The sequence below is a fragment of the Odontesthes bonariensis genome, chromosome 9 (genome assembly GCF_027942865.1).
Source record: "Odontesthes bonariensis isolate fOdoBon6 chromosome 9, fOdoBon6.hap1, whole genome shotgun sequence".
In the NCBI taxonomy this organism is placed as follows: Eukaryota; Metazoa; Chordata; class Actinopteri; order Atheriniformes; family Atherinopsidae; genus Odontesthes; species Odontesthes bonariensis.
Window position 1 is genome coordinate 10,792,822 of NC_134514.1, and position 18,687 is coordinate 10,811,508.

An 18,687-nucleotide genomic window follows, 5' to 3' on the forward strand; every position below is an offset into this window, starting at 1 on the left:
TGACGACTTGCTTTTAATTTTAGATCATGATGTCACTGATCTGGCACCTGTTTTTAAACTGATAAATGTGGAGTGAAAAGAATGAAACAGTCCAATGAAAATTAATTTTCTCTGCAGCTTTAAATCTAGATGTTTCAAAGTGTTCAGGACCTGTCTTTTAAGAACTCGCACAGATCAAATGTTCCACCATTATCAGAAAATGGTGAACAAAAAATGGCTATGTTGCCTCTTCTTCTAGCAGAACCCTTTTTTACGCACTACAGATATTTCTTTTCAACGGATTGGTAAGACTATGGTGCCCCTGAGGTTCAAAACACAGCAACCTTTCAGGAAACAAGAATAAAACACAAGAATTCATAAAAAAAACAAAAAAAAAACCCAACAACATCCAAACAGTTCACAAAGAAATTTTGTTTTCTTTTTGAATGACTTTTGCTTTTTGATTTTGTGTTTTTAAAAACTCTTGTGTTTTCAGAAATGATGTAATGTATCTTCATTTCTCTTTTGTGTTTGTTTTTAGTTTTGATAGTGTGTTTTCACACAGGGTCAGTTTGGGAAATAGCTTTGTCTTTTTCAATAAAGCAGTACTGCCTTTCACCATGATTACCAGCATCGCTGGCTGACCAAACCAATGCACTTGGTTGAAGCAGTAAGGTTTCAAAAGCCTGTGAAAAGCCTTCTGAGAAGAGTGGAGGCTGTTATAGCAGAATATCAATGCCAACACATTTCAGAAGGCTGAATAATATCTTATCATTTTAGCTATATGTGCAGTGGATTTGTATGCATTTCCTTGAGGGAACTAAAAACATACTGATTTACGCTAACCATTCATCACACCTTGACAAAAAGGCCTCCACATCTGTATACAATTCTTTAAAGGCGATTTATTCCATAATAAGCCTTTGATAACAACATGACATAATTAGCTAAATTTGAACAATTACTGTCATAACATAAAGGACTTCACAACAAAAACAGCAGATATGTCAAACAGTCCTCGTTATAGCTCAAAACATCCAAAGCGACATCTGATTTCAATATTCGCCCCATCAACCAGCTTCTCTTGTGCATGTTCTGGTTAGGTGTAAGATTATGTCATCCATTCCTAACTTGTTGTCACAGAGCTTTAGGATATGTATATCATAGACCCTAACAGGCCTCCAGAGAGAGACACTGCAGCTGTCTCTGGTCACAGCCAGCCTCCACCAGCAGGCTGTGACCCGGTGATCCTGGATGAGAACAGCTGAGGTACATGCAGGAGGCGAAATACAGATAAGACAACATTGCTGCAGTGCATTGGTACCCATAGACATTATATAATAGCCAATGGTGCTTCTTCTATAGCTGGGCTGGTGATTTATAACAGCAGTGAGCCCTACATGCCACAGTGAGAAGTATTCTTGTTTTGGCCAGTCTAATACTGCGGAAGTCATGAGTAAGGCCGGTAAATGGTTGTAGTTCATCAAATTCATCAGTCTGCTTTTCTGCAGCTATAACATTCTCCATCCCCTGTGATCCTCAACAGGATATAAACAGGGATAAAAAAAGATGGAAATTCAATTATTACATCCTGATCAAAACACATGGTTCCTGTCAGAAACAGAAAGTTCAGCCTGTCTGGCTCTCTGTGACTTGGCTGTCTTCACTGAAACTAAAATGAGTAATTCTGAAAAACTATCAATTGTGGATTGTCACGAGGAGTATCTGACATGAGAGGAGATGTAGCCGTTACATACTTACAGAACAGTCCGGTTAAAGCAACATGTCAACTTTTGCCATGAATTATGAACACAAACACCTCAACCTGATGTAATTAAATGGGTTCTATCAGGCAAATGTGGACAAAAAAATATATAAACCCCCAGAAGGGCCGACACTTAGTCCAAAATATTATGGAATTGTAATTCAGTGTGCAGACCCTCCTATTTTACAATGACCTAAATAAGGTCTCGCTAAGATTCTAAAGCTAACATGTTCCCAGTACCATTTTTATTTAGTTAGAAATGTTTGCCGGCAAGAGGCACTAGATTTAAAATTCCACACGTTCACCATTTACTTCCACTCACTTTCACACCTGCCAAAAATGCTTCCTTTAGAACTAAAATATGTGACTGGATTAAACAGCCCTGGAATGAGAATCAATCAAATCGGGTAGGTTGGTTTTGGTCATCACTGAGTGACATTTGACACTTACAATAAAAGGGTAAAAAAAGCTTGACTGAGACTCTCAAAACATCCCCTTGCCATGTTTGCTGCAGCTTTTCCGCTGCCGTTATTCACGCCAACGTGTGAGGAACACAGGTCTTTACATTTCATTCCTTACAAATAGAAAGAGGTCTCTAAGGAATTCACAGTTTCGTCTTTGTTTTTCTTTTAATCAGCTGCTAGAGATTTCCACATTGAAAGTAGATTAGCATATTTATTCAGGCAGAGGATCTGTGTAAATGCACTGAGCCAGCCTGAAACCTCAGAGGCTGAGAGGGAAGCCTCAGACTGACAGTTCTGGGCCAATGAGTGCTATTTAAGCTGCACTCGTGTTATTTTCCCTGAGACTGGCATTTGGGAAGGTGATGTTTATCATTTCAAAGCAAATGAGCATTTATTTATGCAGGTTAAAAGTCAGTCAGTTTTGAATAGCTGCTTCTCTTTGGACCCTGTTATCCTTTCTGTGCCGCGTTGTTAGACACATTTACTAAATATACATTACCTATCCACAGATCATTGCAAAATCTTCTGTCTTCCCATTATTAAATACAACTTTTAGCTGTGGCAGATAAAGGTGGATTTATTACCTTTTTTTTCTTTTTACTGTATGATGGGACCCTGACAGTGTCACTGTAGCTCTATCAGCTCTATGTCTAAAGTCAGTGCAGGCAGCAGGGTTTTGAGGATGAATGTACTTGCCTCCTCTCAACAGAGGAAGCCATTTCTTTCCACGCCGCAATTAAAGAGGCTGTAGAGAATATTGTGTATTCAAAGTTTGAAAAATGCTCCATAAACAATGTGTAATGCCAGAAGAAATTAAACATTGCAGATTGAGAATCAAGAACTGTTTTAATCCTCTTCCATGCAAAAGATGTTCTCAAATCATATCCATGAGGGGTTTTGATGTGAATAGCTCGGTTTAGTTTTTAGTTTCAGGAAGAAACAAACATCAACTCAAGGAGCAATTTGTTGAATTTACAACTCAGTGTCTCATTTCTTAATGGCACAGGGCTGATTATCAATGTTGAGTATAAGACAAACAAGCAGGCCATTGCTCAACAGAATTAAAATCTATTAAAAACAGTGCAGGAATGATTGAAATATTAACAAAAACACTCACTAGCAGCTAACACTCCACATTTATAAACACAGCATCAGCTTTCCTATTGCTGGTTTTCAGTTTTGGAACTGGATCCAAGGAATGTATTTTCCTCTCCTGTACAATGTCAATTTAATGAGGTGGACAGTGTTGTTATGGTCAGTGCTGAAAGCCATCTGGCTGTCTCATATTCGTGTCTTAAAAGAGGTTTCCACATCCCAGCTGTAAAATACAGCCAGGAAATATCACACCTAATGGGTCTGACTGGCTGCCGGCTTTGTCCTTTTTACATCATTATCGTTCTCCAAGTCATTTTATCATAAGATTCAGACAGAAACCACATTTCAGATTTCATTTACTTTTACACTAACTGCAGCCGACAAAGACGCTTTCTGTCGGGTCGGGTTTGTTTCAGCAAAATTAACCACCTGAAATATGCTTGAGGATGTAGTCATAAATGTATTTTTAAATAAAAATCAAAGCTATGCGGACAAACTTGTCGATGTCATTCACAGCAGTCTTGCACTCAAGATTTCCAAACATTACAGTGGGCAGTCGGTCACAGCACAAACCTCATATTTCACCAGTAGACCACACATTACTTAACTGATTTATAAAAGTGACATGGAATTTTTGCCAGACTATTATGTCCACTTGTGTGATACCATCATGTAGGACTGAGGTCATGTGAGAGTGCAACCTGAGTCTAAAATGGCATCTACCCAAATCCTGCAGCTGCCCCCCAAGGGCCACATCACAGTGGGCCAAATATTTCCCCTCAGCAAAACAGAAACAATGATCTGGCACGGTACCTAATTTTAACTACATCCCTCCAAGTGACCAACATATAAAAGGCCTTTAAAATAAAAGAATGTGCATTTGGACATTCTTCGAGACACTGGCTGGCTGGGAGGGAGCTCACACCTGTGGCCATCAGTCTTATTGTCTGAAGCCTGAGCAATGCCACCATGCAATACAGGGAACTATCGGGTCAGCTTGCAGGGAGATTTTTATAATGTGTCAGACAGAGTTGCAGACCAAGACTAAGGACTCCTATAATGATCAAGCTTTATAACTTACTGAGATGTAGAGACGTTTTTTCAATTTTGAGGCTTGGTGTGTTTCAAAGAAAATGAGTGTAAAACCAGACAACACTGTCTAATATTTTTCTTCTACCATTTCTAATTGCTAATTCCTAATGTATTTCCATTGTTTTTCTCTGCATGCTGTATTTTTTAAATCTTTGTTTATAATGTTTCAGTATGTCAGAAATGTGTTCTATATAATATGTTTAGTCTGTTTTATGTCAGCCATAATTTTCCTTGATGGAGAAATTATCCAGGCTCTTAACGCCCAATGTGACATATATGTCACATTACAGATCTCTGACAGTGGGGGGTGGTATTTTGAAAAAAATGTCAGAAATGTGTTCTATGTGGTCTATTTAGTCTGTGTTATGGCCCCCTTAATTTTCATTTAAGTAGAAATGGGTCCGGGTTCTTATGGGTTAATCAGGTATACGAACTTCGAACAGCCTTCTATATATATGTATATATATATATATATATATATATATATATATATATATACACATATGAATACATTCAGTATTCCAGATATAAAATCAGACGACTACATTCTAGTTCAAAATATGTAAGAGATGAAAAAACAACAACTATATTTGTCCATATGAAAACTTTTGAGTTTGGCTTATGTATTGCTACCTTACAAGGTAATATTGATAAATGTCTTATTTGTGCCATAAACAAGTTGACTGTTGCTTCATATGGATAAATCTTGCTGTGTACTTGATGTATTACTTTTGTGTTTTGAACTGGAATGTAGTCCTCTGATTGAAAAACTGGATGATTGAAGGTGGGTGTGCATGTATGTATATATTTAAACAGGAAGATGTTATCTGTCCATATAGCCTACTGATGTTTTTTTGTTTGTCTCTCTCTGATGTACCTGTCGCTTATTAAGGTGTGTAGAATACTCGTCTCACAACCCAGGAGTATTACCCAAAGAAAAAAATAAAGCAGTATAACGTACGTGGGATTCTGCTGCACTACCAGCCTTATTCTTATTCTTTTATTCGGTTAAAAAGAACAGCAAGCAGCACATTCATTCTGAAATCACTACAAAGTCTGCACTAGCTGGATGTTTATTTTCAGTTAAAACATATTTGAATGTACTAATTGTTACATTCAAAGTCAAACAGTTTCAATATCTTGGTGAAAATGTGCTGATGTCTCAAAGTCTCTGTCAAACGCAACATTTATTTCGAGGATTTAACTTCATAATATCAATTTAGCCCATAATATGACCACATTTACCCATTTATTTTCTCCACCAGCTTTTTATGGTTACTGGCTGCTATCCCCAGCATGCACTGAGCAAAGAGCAGGACAACCACCCTGAAAGGCTTGCCAATTCATCACAGGCACAAGACAGAAAGATGAACACAACTCTACCTGAGGTGTATGCTTGTGGAAGGTAAAATCTAGAATGATTAGAGATCAAAACAGACTTACTCCTCTGATGTGACAGTGTTCAGAGAGAAACGTCATGCAATATATCACAATGCCAGTAGGAAAGCACATAAACATGAATCATTTCTTACCTGCACCTGCTGCACTGGCCATGTTTTTGAACATCTGCAAGGCAGAAACAGTTAGTTACAAAATATCAGGAACCGTCTGATGTGCTGCTTATCAGCTGGTAGTCTGTAGAGGCGATACCTCAAGATTTAAACCACAGGTGCTAAAAGTTTGAGGGAATTTGCTGTTTCCTTGGAATTCTGTCGTTAGAGTTGAAAAAATAGGGAATGTGTGGATTACGCAGACCAAAAAAAATTATGTCACTTAAAAACCCAACTAGATATTTTTTCTGTTGGAAACAGAGGTTCTACATTTTAATAAATGCATTTATAGTTGTTTTTTTTAAATGACTGGGGAGGCTAGAGGACTGAAATTCTTTTCCTGAACTGGACTGATCAGGAGTGCTCCCCAGCTCTTGCCCAACTCTCTCTTCCATTTCCCCTCTGTGGCCCACTGCTCTGATTTATGCGCTTGTTTGCTTGCCCTGTTTCCACATTTCTCCCTGGCAGAGACGAAACGCAGCATAAACTCCCAGGATGCCTTTCTGTAATTCTGCTGACCCTCCATCATGATTGTCAACTGCTAATCAGCCCTTATGACGGAGATCAGAATTTTTATTGGTCTGCAAGGATTTTATATAAAAAGTTGGACAAATCACACTGTTAGTCTTGTTAAATGGGGGCTTCAACCCCAGAGAGTTGTCATGGCAGCAGAGAAGCTTGCAGAGTATGAGGTACTTGGCCGTATAAGCGACTTGGCTGCCACGTCACTGCGGAAGCAAAAAGACCTTACTGGCCGATTTAATCAAGACAGGTGAGACTTTTTTTAAAGCTTGCTGGTGTTCTTTGACACTTTTAGGCCATGTGATAAATGAGGTGAAAGTACAACAGGCTTCCAACACTCCATTTTTCACTTATTCGTACAAGAAGGAGATTTAAAGTATAAAGGGAGTCACGGCCAACACATCTTTGGCCGGTTCCATGCCTGAACCACCAGGGGTAGCTCCAGGTTTAGCAGGCTTGACTGCTCAGTTATCTCCAGATACAAAAAACAGGGTCATAAAAGTATGACTCAGACCCCTATGAATCTATTTTTACCTCTGTTTAAACAAAAAAGGAGTTGAGTGGGGCCTCTGAAAACTAAGGGTCATAGCCATGATGTATCCCTCATTATTGACTGTGAGATTCGGCATAGTCTGGCAGAATTTCATCACAGATCAAAATGCTTCTGTAACAGAGTTCAAAGATTGTTTTTGATGTTTCAGTCTGCCTTCAAGAGTTATTTCTCTAAAAAGCAATGGTCCTACTCTTAGCGTCCATGGACTTGCCTCAGACCCAGTTTCAGAAAGAAACTTTGAAAATTAGAACTCCAAAACCCAGATGTTGTGCCCCAGAGGAGATGCACCGATTTGACAAGGCTTCAAAGATTGCTGTGTCTCTTTTCTTCTACAGCCAGTAGAAATTATTTCATAATCTTTAGATCTGACCCACATTAAACACACATCGCTCCAGTTCAGACAAGCTGCTGTCAGATGGATGACACGTGTCAAAGGTTACAGGTCAGAAAAAGTGACATCTTCCACAGTGGAGAGGCACAGAGTCCCTTTCAGGACTGTTGTCAGAGGGAAAACATTCCCCTGCTGGCACCAACACGGATGTTTATATGGAGTGACAGGGCTGTGTGGGTCATCACACTATAAAGGCCAGACCAGTAGGTTTTTGGCCAGTGAATTCCTAAAATGAAGATTATCCCTGTCACAAATTTGACTGCTATGTTTAGAGATTTTAATGATACAAGTAACATAGTATTGTGAAAAGACAACAATTAAAACCCTGAAAAATTGTCTTCACATAAAAATCTGTTGGCATGGAAATCATCCGTTTTTCAAAACTCTGCAGGGTCAGACTTTTGCAGTTTAAGGCAGTATAACTACTGAACACCCTAAAACACGTCACCTCTGGACAACATGTGATCTCATTATATTCAAGGTCACTCTGCAGCCAAAATACTCTTGTCTGTAACATATGTGAAGATTCCCAGCTGTCAGAGGGCCAAGTTTTAGCCAGTACTGTTGTCATTTTCAAGAGCTAGTTATGGGTTCCACACAGAAACAGGTGGCGCGTGCTCACAGATCCATCTTCATTTCATTTGAAGTTGTTCTCACTAAACAAAATAATCTAATACTGGAAAGTGTTTGAGAAGTATCCGACTGAGTTCTCGCAGCTTCTCTTATAAGCCTGTTGTTTACCGTCCCACTCCATCAGAGCTATCAAGAAAGCACAAAGGACACAGTGAGAAGCCTTGAATTAAATCCACCCTTCATTCTGCAAATCTCTCAGTTGTCTGTTCCATTTAGAGAAGCCGAATAGTGACATTTCTATACTTTGTTCAACAGAAGTGAGTGCTGCTTGTCTTTGCCTAAGCTGACTTTATTCCCAACACAAGCCCCATATATTTACAGGTACACAGAGAAAAGAGCAGCGGGGCTGAGGGGAACGCGAAAGGATTGAAAGCTTATTGATTGACTTCAAAAGGATCTACCTCTGCAAGGGTTCCTTTGGTGACTTTATTGTGTTTAAACACTAAGCGAGCTAAAAAAAAAAAACTAAAAAAAACAGTGAGAGGTGATTTTTACAATTTTGGTCACACTAAGAAGAAAGTGTAATTTTTTTGTGGATGAGAAAGTATTCTTCATTCACATATCAATCATTTTTTTTTTAACATTCACATTGATCTCTTTAGAAAAGACCTTAAAAATAAACAATTTGGCTGATCATTTTTCTAAATAAGTGCTGGATAATTTGCTAAATTGGCAGTCAAAAAAGCCAAAAAAGCTAAATCCAGATCTGAGCTGGAAAAGCAAATGTGGTTTCATACTCAAATCAATTCATTGGCTTACATGAGCTTTGAATATTAGCACAATATCTCCTGAACACACACTGAACACGAGTTCTCAGAGACTGCTCGCTGCCTGTAATAGGCTGCAGTTTTTAGATCAACTTACCGTCTTCTTCGTTCTTGCTCTTGTTCCCACTGAGGAGCTGCGGGCAGCAGAGGACCTGTCCCGGCTGTGACATTCCCGTCCATCTTGTCTTTGGAGAACTTTGTCGTTCAGGGATCGGCTCAATGCAGACTTTGAAACAGAACCCCACTGCAACAACATCACAACAACAGTCGAAATCAGCTCTGTCCCTGTGTGGCCGAACAGACGAGGACAGGATGGACTCAACAGTGACCAGGGGAAAAGAAAACAAGAGGCTGAGGTCAGCGCCTGGGGAAGTGAAGTCTCCTCTCTCAATTCAGTTTGACAGAGCAACACAAAGGAGCCTGTATGTGTGGATCTTCTTTTGAGAGGACAGAGATTATGACCTTGTCAAATGTCCCAGTAAAGATGTCTTGTGTTGGCTAGTCTCCTGCCATTAGTTAAAGCAAGTAATAGTGAATGCCTGGGATGGTTATGCAGATGCCTTGGAGGCATGTAAGTCTTTCTCATTCTCAACCATTCCTAACGGACCAAGTCATACAACTCCCTTCCAGTACAACAGCTTCTCTGTGCAGTACATGCATGCAGAGCGCAAAAGAGCACTTTTGTTCCTAAATGCTAACTCTAGGAGAGGAAGGATATTTCATGAAACATGCAATGAGAAGGGCCCTTTATAGTAACAGAGTAACATAGTCCCAGTTGCAACATTGAAAGTACAATAGCTGTCTGTTCCTTCTGTACTTTTCCGTCTGAGGACTTCAGTATCACGTCTAAGAACTGCAGAGCGACATCACAGAACAGACTAAGAGGCACAGAGATACCTGAAGATGACCTGACAAACCTCATTGTGTAACAGACTATATCCTGATATCTCCCAAGCCAAACGACTCACAAGACATCAACTTACTTTACCTCTTCATAGTTTGGGTTTATGAGCCCCTGCTGCTTTATTTCGGAGCTTTTTGAATCTGAATCTCATGTGCAACACTTTCAGAAATGGACCAGGACATAAAATTCTGAACACCTGCTGCTTATAGGTCTGAATAATCCATTGGGATTTTCTTTCCACAGAGCAAACTAAATTGATTTAAAGAAGTTTAAAAACCATGACCAAGTATGCAGCGTAGGCTCCACAGGAATGTGCACACCATCAACCGTGACAGTGCACACACCATAAAGCATTGAAGGTAGAAGTGCTGCGGTCCGCATACTGATTTAACCCATTGAGACCTCAGACACCCTATCAACCCGGGTACAGGTACACCAAAACCTTCCATTAAGTTTAAATCAGCACAGAACACAAAATACAGAGCACTAAAATACAGAGAATGTACTGTTAATTATATGTGGATGTTAGAATATGGAGCCAAACACCTATAGACACTGTGTGTCAGGCTGTGTGAACACACTCTCACCTGTTTCTTACGGGTGGTACAGGGTGTGTTGGAAGGGGATGAGCTTGCACTCAGAGCCTCCTCTATGTCTTGATTAAGCTGGTCCAGTTTCCTCATCAGCTGGCTCATTGACTCTGACCAGGGAGACTTGACCTCTGGAAACTCCTGAGGGGAATCAGAGAAGCACTCAGATAAGAGAAGGCAAGCTAATGCTCCCACAGAATTAAAGACTGCACCGATCTCATCTCAGTAACACACCTTTTGGTGTTGTATTTATTCCTGTTGTCATGGATTGTTGTAAAACCAGTATATTTTGAGCATATTCATTATGACTTACATAGTTGTGCCTTAGTTTATTTTTTCAAGTTTTTAACACAGTTCTGTTCTCATATCAGGGTGGAAGAGCAACAACCAAAGAAAAAAAAATACTCTTTCCTGAAGTCATATCATACACTTCTACAAGAGCTCCAATTTGAAGTTTATGTCAAAATGATTAAAGATGGTGTACTATTTAAACGATTACACAATTTATTTCCAATCCTATTTGGAAACAGTTAGTTAAAGTGATTGAAATGAAGATTATTATATCCTCATGTTTTACATTTAACACGTACAAGCTTCCAGGTAAGGAGAGAGCGTCTGTGCATTTAATACTCCACCATAAAATAAGACAGAGTTACAGACAACCCAAAAAAGTATCCTGTAAATTGCAGATGCTGCTGCCACACATGGAAATGTGATCTCCTCAACTGGGTCTCAGGGTGAAAGAGCAAAGAAGGAGGGTTCCAGACATGTGTGCCACCCAAAGCATGATGGAATACTCTGCACTGACTTTCACTACTCCCCAGACACACGGTGTATGTATATATAGCCCATCTTCACCCAGACAGGAGCTGTGTCTGAGGATCTGGAAGTCCAGCCTCATAAATCAGTTACTGTAGATATGCTTCACTCAACAAAGTATAAATTATGATTGTTGTTCTGTCATTTGAGCAAAATGTCAGGCTGACAAGGAGTGTAGATATCAGTATTTGAGTCTTCAGTCAAGTCCAGGAGAGAATCAAATGCAATGTATTAACTCTACAGTGCCATAGTGTGAAATTTTTCAAGGATCCATTTGAGAAATTCCAGGGCCATGAAATGGTAGGTTTTCTGTGGCGGATAGATAGGAGATTCACAGCAGTAGCATCATGCATTTCCCAGTAAGATCCTTTGTTACAGCTGTTTTCAGGAAAACAGAGATATTCTGTTCTCGTTGTGATGAACAATCACAAAGTTCAAAATATCTGCTATGAATGTTGATATTTTGAACCTAACTGTGACCACGCAGAACAGATGGACTGAATCACGCTAATGACATTAATATGACTTATGGTCATTATGGAAATTGAAGTTTTTACAATAGAAATCTTTAAGAGCCAGAGGTCTGGTGTAGCCGGAACAAAGAAGCTGCACTTTGAGACCCTTCCATGTTTTATATATTGTCTATTGTTATGGCTTTGAGTAAAGTTTAAAGAACTGATTGTGGGACATGTTGATGCCCATGTGAGGCTGATCTTTTGGATCTAAAATGTCATCATGTTATCATTTTTATCCTGATAGTATTTTATATCTATGCAATTTTATCATAATTAGTATATAAATATTATACGCAGGCAAAAGAACATATGTTGATTTGTGAGGTTTTAGTTGCATTGACCCTAGACAGACACGTTTTACACAGTTTCATCTTTGAATCTAAGTGAATCTTTGTAGCAAACTTGAAGAAATTCCCTCATTCCTGGAACATTATTTTCAAGAGAATGGGACTGTTTCATAGACAACTCAGAAAATAATCACCTCAACCCAGGAGCATAACAATCTAAATGAAAAGTCAAAATGAGAACAGACCATCTTTGTGACTTTGCCTGTTGGGTTCAGTGAAAGACCATTAAGTCTGAAAAGTCCCAACTAAATACATTTGCCTCTGCAAATGTGTGATTTTCTTTGGCAAATAGGTTTTTCAGTAATTTCTTCTTACTGTTGTCACCATCAACAGTTTCCCATAAGCTCCATTAAGCAGCACATCTTAATCACATTACAGATTAATGCTAAAATTGTATATTACATAATCTTTAACTTGTGAGGAATTATCGGACCAGACACCAGACATCACTCAGCCTGCTGACCACCCAGGGTCAGCTGACTGACTCAACACCAGGAGAAAGTACCTCTTTCTACTCAATCTCTGAGGAATGGCCTAAATCTGGCCAAGCCCCTGCTGACCTCTGAGGCCTGAGGGATCACCCTGGGTCACAAAGAGGAAAAAATAAAGCTTCCCCTCTCTGCTATGTCTGTCTTTCCAGCCTGGTGCTGACCAGGGATTGTAAAATGTTGGACGCTGGATCAGTATGTTTGTACAGCTCAATCCTTTTGGTGAACTTCACAAATAAAATAAATTGTATTTATTGTGAACATCCATTCTAGACAGAAGAATAAATTGCATCTCTTGTCAGAAGTGAGACATGTGTAGACAACCCCTTTTCTTTTTTTTGGAATGCAAAACAATTTCAAATACACATATTTACTTTCCTCTTTAGAGGTAATATATTAGGTGTGTATGCTCACTTGAACTCTTCAGATTGAGAGCAAAAAGCTGAAATATGAACACTGAACAAGAAATTTGTTGGGGGTGGGGGTTGGAGGCTGACAATCTTTGCCAAATGAAGGAAAACTTATAAGAGGAGGAAGCTGAAGATCTTGTGAGTTGGACTGCTAATTAACCCCTGGTGTCAGACAAACACGAATGCAAGAAACAGATGCCCCACTCAGGCTCAAGCGCAAGCCAAATCTGGAACACACTCACACTGTCTCTTTTCAGGGACATCCCCTCAAGGTGCTGTTTGGGAATGTGGACACTTCTACTTAGAATGAGACAAATTCCAGAGGAGACTTGACGCTCAAGTGAGACACAACCCTAGATCCATCTCTTCATTCCTCTCCCCTCGATCCGGACCCAGCAATTGTGTGATCCCTCATGCCATGGCAACTGAGCTGGTATGAGTCACTCTTTGAGATAAATTAATTAATGTTATCTTCCGGGGACAGCAAAAACTGAGTTGACTATGACTTTATCAGCGCAAATTGGCCACATTGTGAACCCCAACATAGCGGCTTTGACATGGAAATGAGGAGTTAAGTGTGTGAGCTCTGGGATCGGTGCCTAGTCTACGCCACCCACAGAGAGTGCCAGAGATCACCATGGAGGTATCCAAATGTGGCAGCCGGTCATGCGAAAGGGCAACGGCTACCTGGCACCTTGGAGGAATAAATTACAATCTTAATATCCTGCGATGCAATACACCATGTGACAGAAATTTCTTTACAGGAAGGAAGACAAGTGAAGAGATGTGTTCTAGAAGGGCTTTCAGACGTGAATTAGCTCAACTGAAAGGGGGAGACATGAGATGAGTACAAACTTTATGTAGCTGGTGCCCTCATATGGTTAATGTTAACAATTGCACCACGTTCTGTATGTTTCTGCATTTAAAAACTAAGCTTGATCTTAAACTGAGGCATTCTGTGATCAGATATTCTTCTATTTAGTATACCTTTAAAACTGTGGACACATTTTTGGGCAAGTTGAAGTTTATCCATGGATTAAAGGATAATATTAATTCATTATCATGTTGTTCTACGTTCTTTAAATTGTTCTCAGGATTTATTTGTATCTAAAACTTTTTTTTCCACCAAGAAAATAACACAAGTTTTTCTTTATTTAGCTTACAGCGATTGCTCATATCAGACTCCACCGTACGATAACAGAGTTTGTGGTGTGACGGCATGAGTGGCATTTACTGTTCTCCTTTGATAATATTTACAATAGACTCCCTGAATTAACTGCATTCTTTCACTCCCCTCCAAAACAACCCATTCAGAGCAGAGTGTCATTGTGCACATAAAGACAATATTACCTCAACATCTTACCACCAGAACAAGATGTTAATGTTCACCATCGTATTAACTCTGACTGTTTTGAAATGCATGGCAGTTATTTGCAGTAGGGTACGTCTCTTCCAGATTTAGAAGTTCTCATATGTCACGGATTACGACATCCTAATGGATGTTCTTGTGAGCTTTAAAAGGGCAATAAAAAGCAAGAATGAGGGATAGTCAGGGTAGAGCGTGTGTGAAAAGGACATGCCGAAGAAAAGGTAAGAAAAGAGGGAGAAAGTTTAGCAATGGATGGTTAAGTTGAGCACTAATGCAATCTGCTGGTCTCTGTCAAAAGCCCACTGCAAGCTGAGGGAGTGGAAATAAAGCAGAAGCTGTTTGCATTCCTACTGGATCTGTGTTTCCCCAGTACAAATGGGAAGTCAGTGTACTCCTACATGCTTATATGTGTTATCTATCCTTGTAATGATAGCAACACTGTTCCGTTGGGACTTCTCAAACAGACCATAGAAAATACTAAAGTTAAATGTTGTCACTTAAAATCAAACCGTGTGATGCAACTTTCAGTACATTCTGTCTCGCTTTTCTAATCTATGCGTCAAAACAATTTATTTTTTAAATACAATCATTTCTTTAACTCAAGTGGAACGCCATCCCAAACGTAGGACATTCACTCTCTGCACTCAGAGGTTTCTAGCTTTATTTGGATTAAAACTTGCAAATTATAAGATACCAATAAAATAACTGGAACATGTCAAATTAGAGTATTTTTTAAAAAAGGTTTGTAAACATTGCTATCAATAATTCCTTTGCCGTATGTATTACACTGTAACTGCTGCAGAAACACCTTTTACAAATGAATGAAAGAATACGTCTTGATTTTTTTTTGTTGCTGTTGTTAGTTTTTCTTTTTCTTTACTGTATTCTTGGTGAACAGTTTTACAATCAGGGCCAGCAATATGTTATTAAAAAAATACATACCTCCTTACTGCTTGCTTCACCCTCCGCCTCATAACCGCAGCTGCTTGGTGTGTGATCGATTTCGGCTTGTGCCCCCACACAACATTCTTTCTTCTGTTTGCCTCTGCCTGTGCTTCTTTGCCTGTGTCTCACAAGAAGATCTCTATTGCGAGGCAGCTCTGAGAACACGTCGTCGTCGTCATCATCACCATCATGGTGCGCATCGTCCTCCTCTTTCTCCCCATCCTGTGATGATTCTCCACCATCAGAGCTGTCATGGACAACAGCGTGGCTGTTTGCACTGGAGAGACTGGTGAAGTCTAAGAAAGTAATGGTGCTCCGGCCTTGCTTCACAATGTGTGGAAGATCCAGGACTCCCTGGCCTGAGTCAGCAGGGGTCCCGAAGGTATGATTGGAGTCCAGATTGAGAATGGAGCCATTTGAGACTGGTTCTAAGGCCTTGAAGTCAGTTTCTACAAATTCACAACTTAAATTGAGAGTCTGACCAGGCTGATTCTGAGCAGCCTGGTTTGACTGGACCTCTGCTCCAGGAGCAGGTGGTGGTAAGTTACCACCGCACTCTTTATTTGAAGTAGGTGGTAGGGATACAATTTTTTCTTCAAGAAGTTGAGCTGTGCACTGAGATGCTTCCTCAGGAACCTGGTCAGGCTCTTTAAAGAATTCAGTCTTCACGAATTTCACTGTGGTAAAATCAACACAAACACTTTTAGAGTTGGCTATAGCTTCACCTGGCTCTAATATCGAACTTTGGGCTTGAGAGATGCAATCATCATCTCTGTGGTCTGGTGAGCCATTAGTAGAGTTTGTAGCACTTTTTAAAGATGCCTCTTGTGTTGACAGAGACAATTTGAGCAATCCTGCATATGTCCATGACTGATGTTCCTCGAAACTTTTCAAAGATGGAGTCTCCATTGTTATTTCATTCTATAATTTCTCGTAATTCAAAACATATATCCAAAGGTACTTGAGCTTAATATATCGGATGGCCATCTTGTTTATCCAGGATGCAAATTACAAACCAGAAAACCTGAAATCAACAGAAATAAAATATATGAAAGGCTTTTAATATATCTGAATGCACAGAGACAATATCATTTCGATTTGACAACAGCACAGGTTCAAAAAAATTATATGCATTTCTTTGAGTTTTTCTGCAGGTCTCTCTCTTCTCTCGTACAATATCAAGTGTCTAAATCCAGCTCTGAGCAGCTCTGATTACATGCCATCCAGTCAGGAGTATACAGAGAAGCTAAACTCAACATCTGGCTCAGGCTGGGCTGTTCATGTCTGGATCTGTTGCGCACACGATTGTGGTGACATCACCGCACAGAGGAATCTGACTGCTCTTCCACAGTTGGTGATTTACAATGCTTTACACCATTCATCAGAGCAGAAGATGTCCCTGGGTGACGGTGGTTAACATTTTGCTCACCCCTTCATTAAACCTTTTTAAAAGCACAAATTGGACAGCTTTGAGCCATTTACAGTACACATGGAAAAACAAGCACTTGCGTTATCACGCATCTTCGCAGGTTTATCATCTCATTCAACCACAGAAACATTTCTAAGAGGACATTTTCAGATGTGATAACAGGACGTTTTCAGATGTGATAAAAGTCCAACAGCACCTGGAAACTTCCCGAACAAACATAACCTAAGGGAAACCTGCTGTCTCCAATCAGCATGTTCCTCTCCTCATGTTTAAACAGAAAAACGCATAACTGCTGTGACAGAATCCCATAGATGTTTCCTCCAATATATTCAGTTATGTCACTGTTTACTCGACAAAAACTAAATGACAACAGAAAGTTAGTTTGTGTCATTTCTGAACACATTGGACTCGGCCATTCCTGTGAGAAAGCTGCACTTGGCATTGTCTTTACCACGGCCTTGATAAACTTGACACTCTCTAACACACAAACACGCTCTTTCACTTTAGAACAAAAGCAGATAAAGCATAAAATATCTCTGCTTATGCTTTCAATCAATCTATATACAGTATATATGCATTTATTGCACATAATACACATAAAAAAGTAAACAAACTGCTGCCTGCATCTCCACTTTAACCTGGTGATTGTGAAGTGTATAGGCAAGAGAGCTCCCTCCAAGAAACCCCTCGCTTAAAAAAAAACACTGTGCAAAGAAGGTCTAATTATTGTCAGATGAATGCAGGGCGGATTTCAATGGAAAAAAAGAAGTCACAGAGTGAAAATGAATTGGGTGTGTTGACTGCCAAGGCAAGACCACAACTCATTTAGAAAAGTGAAAAAAAAAGCATCCAGTCTTTCAGCATCCAGAGAATTTCAACAGAAAGATCCTGAACAAGTCTCCTCATGTAGAGACAGCATATACTGTATAACCCACAAAAAAGCATAGAGACATTGAGTTAGCATTGGTTTTTATCCTTCCGAAGGCATCACTGAACTGGTGTCAGGGAAAAATGGAAAAGAAAAGACTTACCTGATAAGTGGAAAACAGTTGTCTGTGTTTCCCAAACAGTGTCACTGAGATCATGGCAAAACAGTGGCAGAGAGGATGGCTCCTATAAGAACAGAGACAGAGACAGAGACAGAGTTAGACGGACCCTTGAGAAGCCACACTTACTTTCCCATAGGCCTATGCTGGCTAGCTTGCCATCACCCCCTCTATGTTTCCCTGGGGGGCTGCAGGACTGATCAGCGAGCAGTGACTGAACCATTCACGATATGCGTAAGAGCAGGGAGAATGTGTACTTGTTGAGAGATGGAAAAGGGAGGAGAAAAAAGACGGGGGCGGGCATATGGAGTGAAGGGAGCAGCAGTGGTTGGCACGGTAAAAGAACAAGGTGAAATGAGTGTCCAGGCCTCACAAATAGGCTGTGGGGAATGGCTGTGTTCACCAGCTGAACTATGCGGGAGCAAGATGAACCGCAGCAGTGACCCGTCGCTTCAAAACACCGGACTGAGGAATGCTTTTAAGTTAAAGGGGAAAACTGTGAAGCACCGTGATTTAATAAACATGTAAGATTTTATCTATGTGAGGAGATCTGATGTTGAACTGAAATCAAAAGCATATTGCCTTAAGTTTCAATTTGAAACATGAACATGCAGCCAGTTTGGAGATTAAGATACTTTTCTATAAATCTATGTAGAGCCAAACACAAATACAGGGACTATGAGTGAAAGTGAGTGAAGAGAGTTGGCACACACAACTGGTTAGGCCAAGTTTCATGTCATGTTATACATCATAATGTTAGGTCAACACAGTTAGGTTCAGGGGAGAATCAGGGACACAAGAGCGAGCCAAAAACTGGAATCTAACATCAACTTTAAAAGGCATCTCTGATCTTTACTTGTTCATTGGCTTTCTGAAGTTAAATTATTGTGTTCCAAAATAACTTGGTACTTCCTAGTGAGACATTCAGCCAGTCTCCTCAGCAGGAATGAGGTGGTGAAGCTCAGGTATATATAAAAAAAACAAAAAAACAAAAAACAAAAAAAAAATCAACAA

General features: G+C 39.8%; 1 protein-coding gene across 1 annotated transcript in view; it reads right to left on the reverse strand.

Moving 5' to 3' along the window:
• stard13b (StAR related lipid transfer domain containing 13b) overlaps window positions 1-17,904 on the reverse strand; it is a 59,434-nt gene extending 41,530 nt beyond the window's left edge. Inside the window, exons 1-5 of the mRNA XM_075473090.1 lie at window positions 17,659-17,904; window positions 15,196-16,222; window positions 10,303-10,446; window positions 8,909-9,055; window positions 5,928-5,961 (exon numbers count right to left, since the gene is read on the reverse strand). Of these exons, the coding sequence (XP_075329205.1) occupies window positions 5,928-5,961; window positions 8,909-9,055; window positions 10,303-10,446; window positions 15,196-16,107 (1,237 nt within the window). The 5' untranslated portion in view covers window positions 16,108-16,222; window positions 17,659-17,904. The remainder of the gene's footprint in view (window positions 1-5,927; window positions 5,962-8,908; window positions 9,056-10,302; window positions 10,447-15,195; window positions 16,223-17,658) is intronic.
• Window positions 17,905-18,687: the final 783 nt, after the last annotated feature.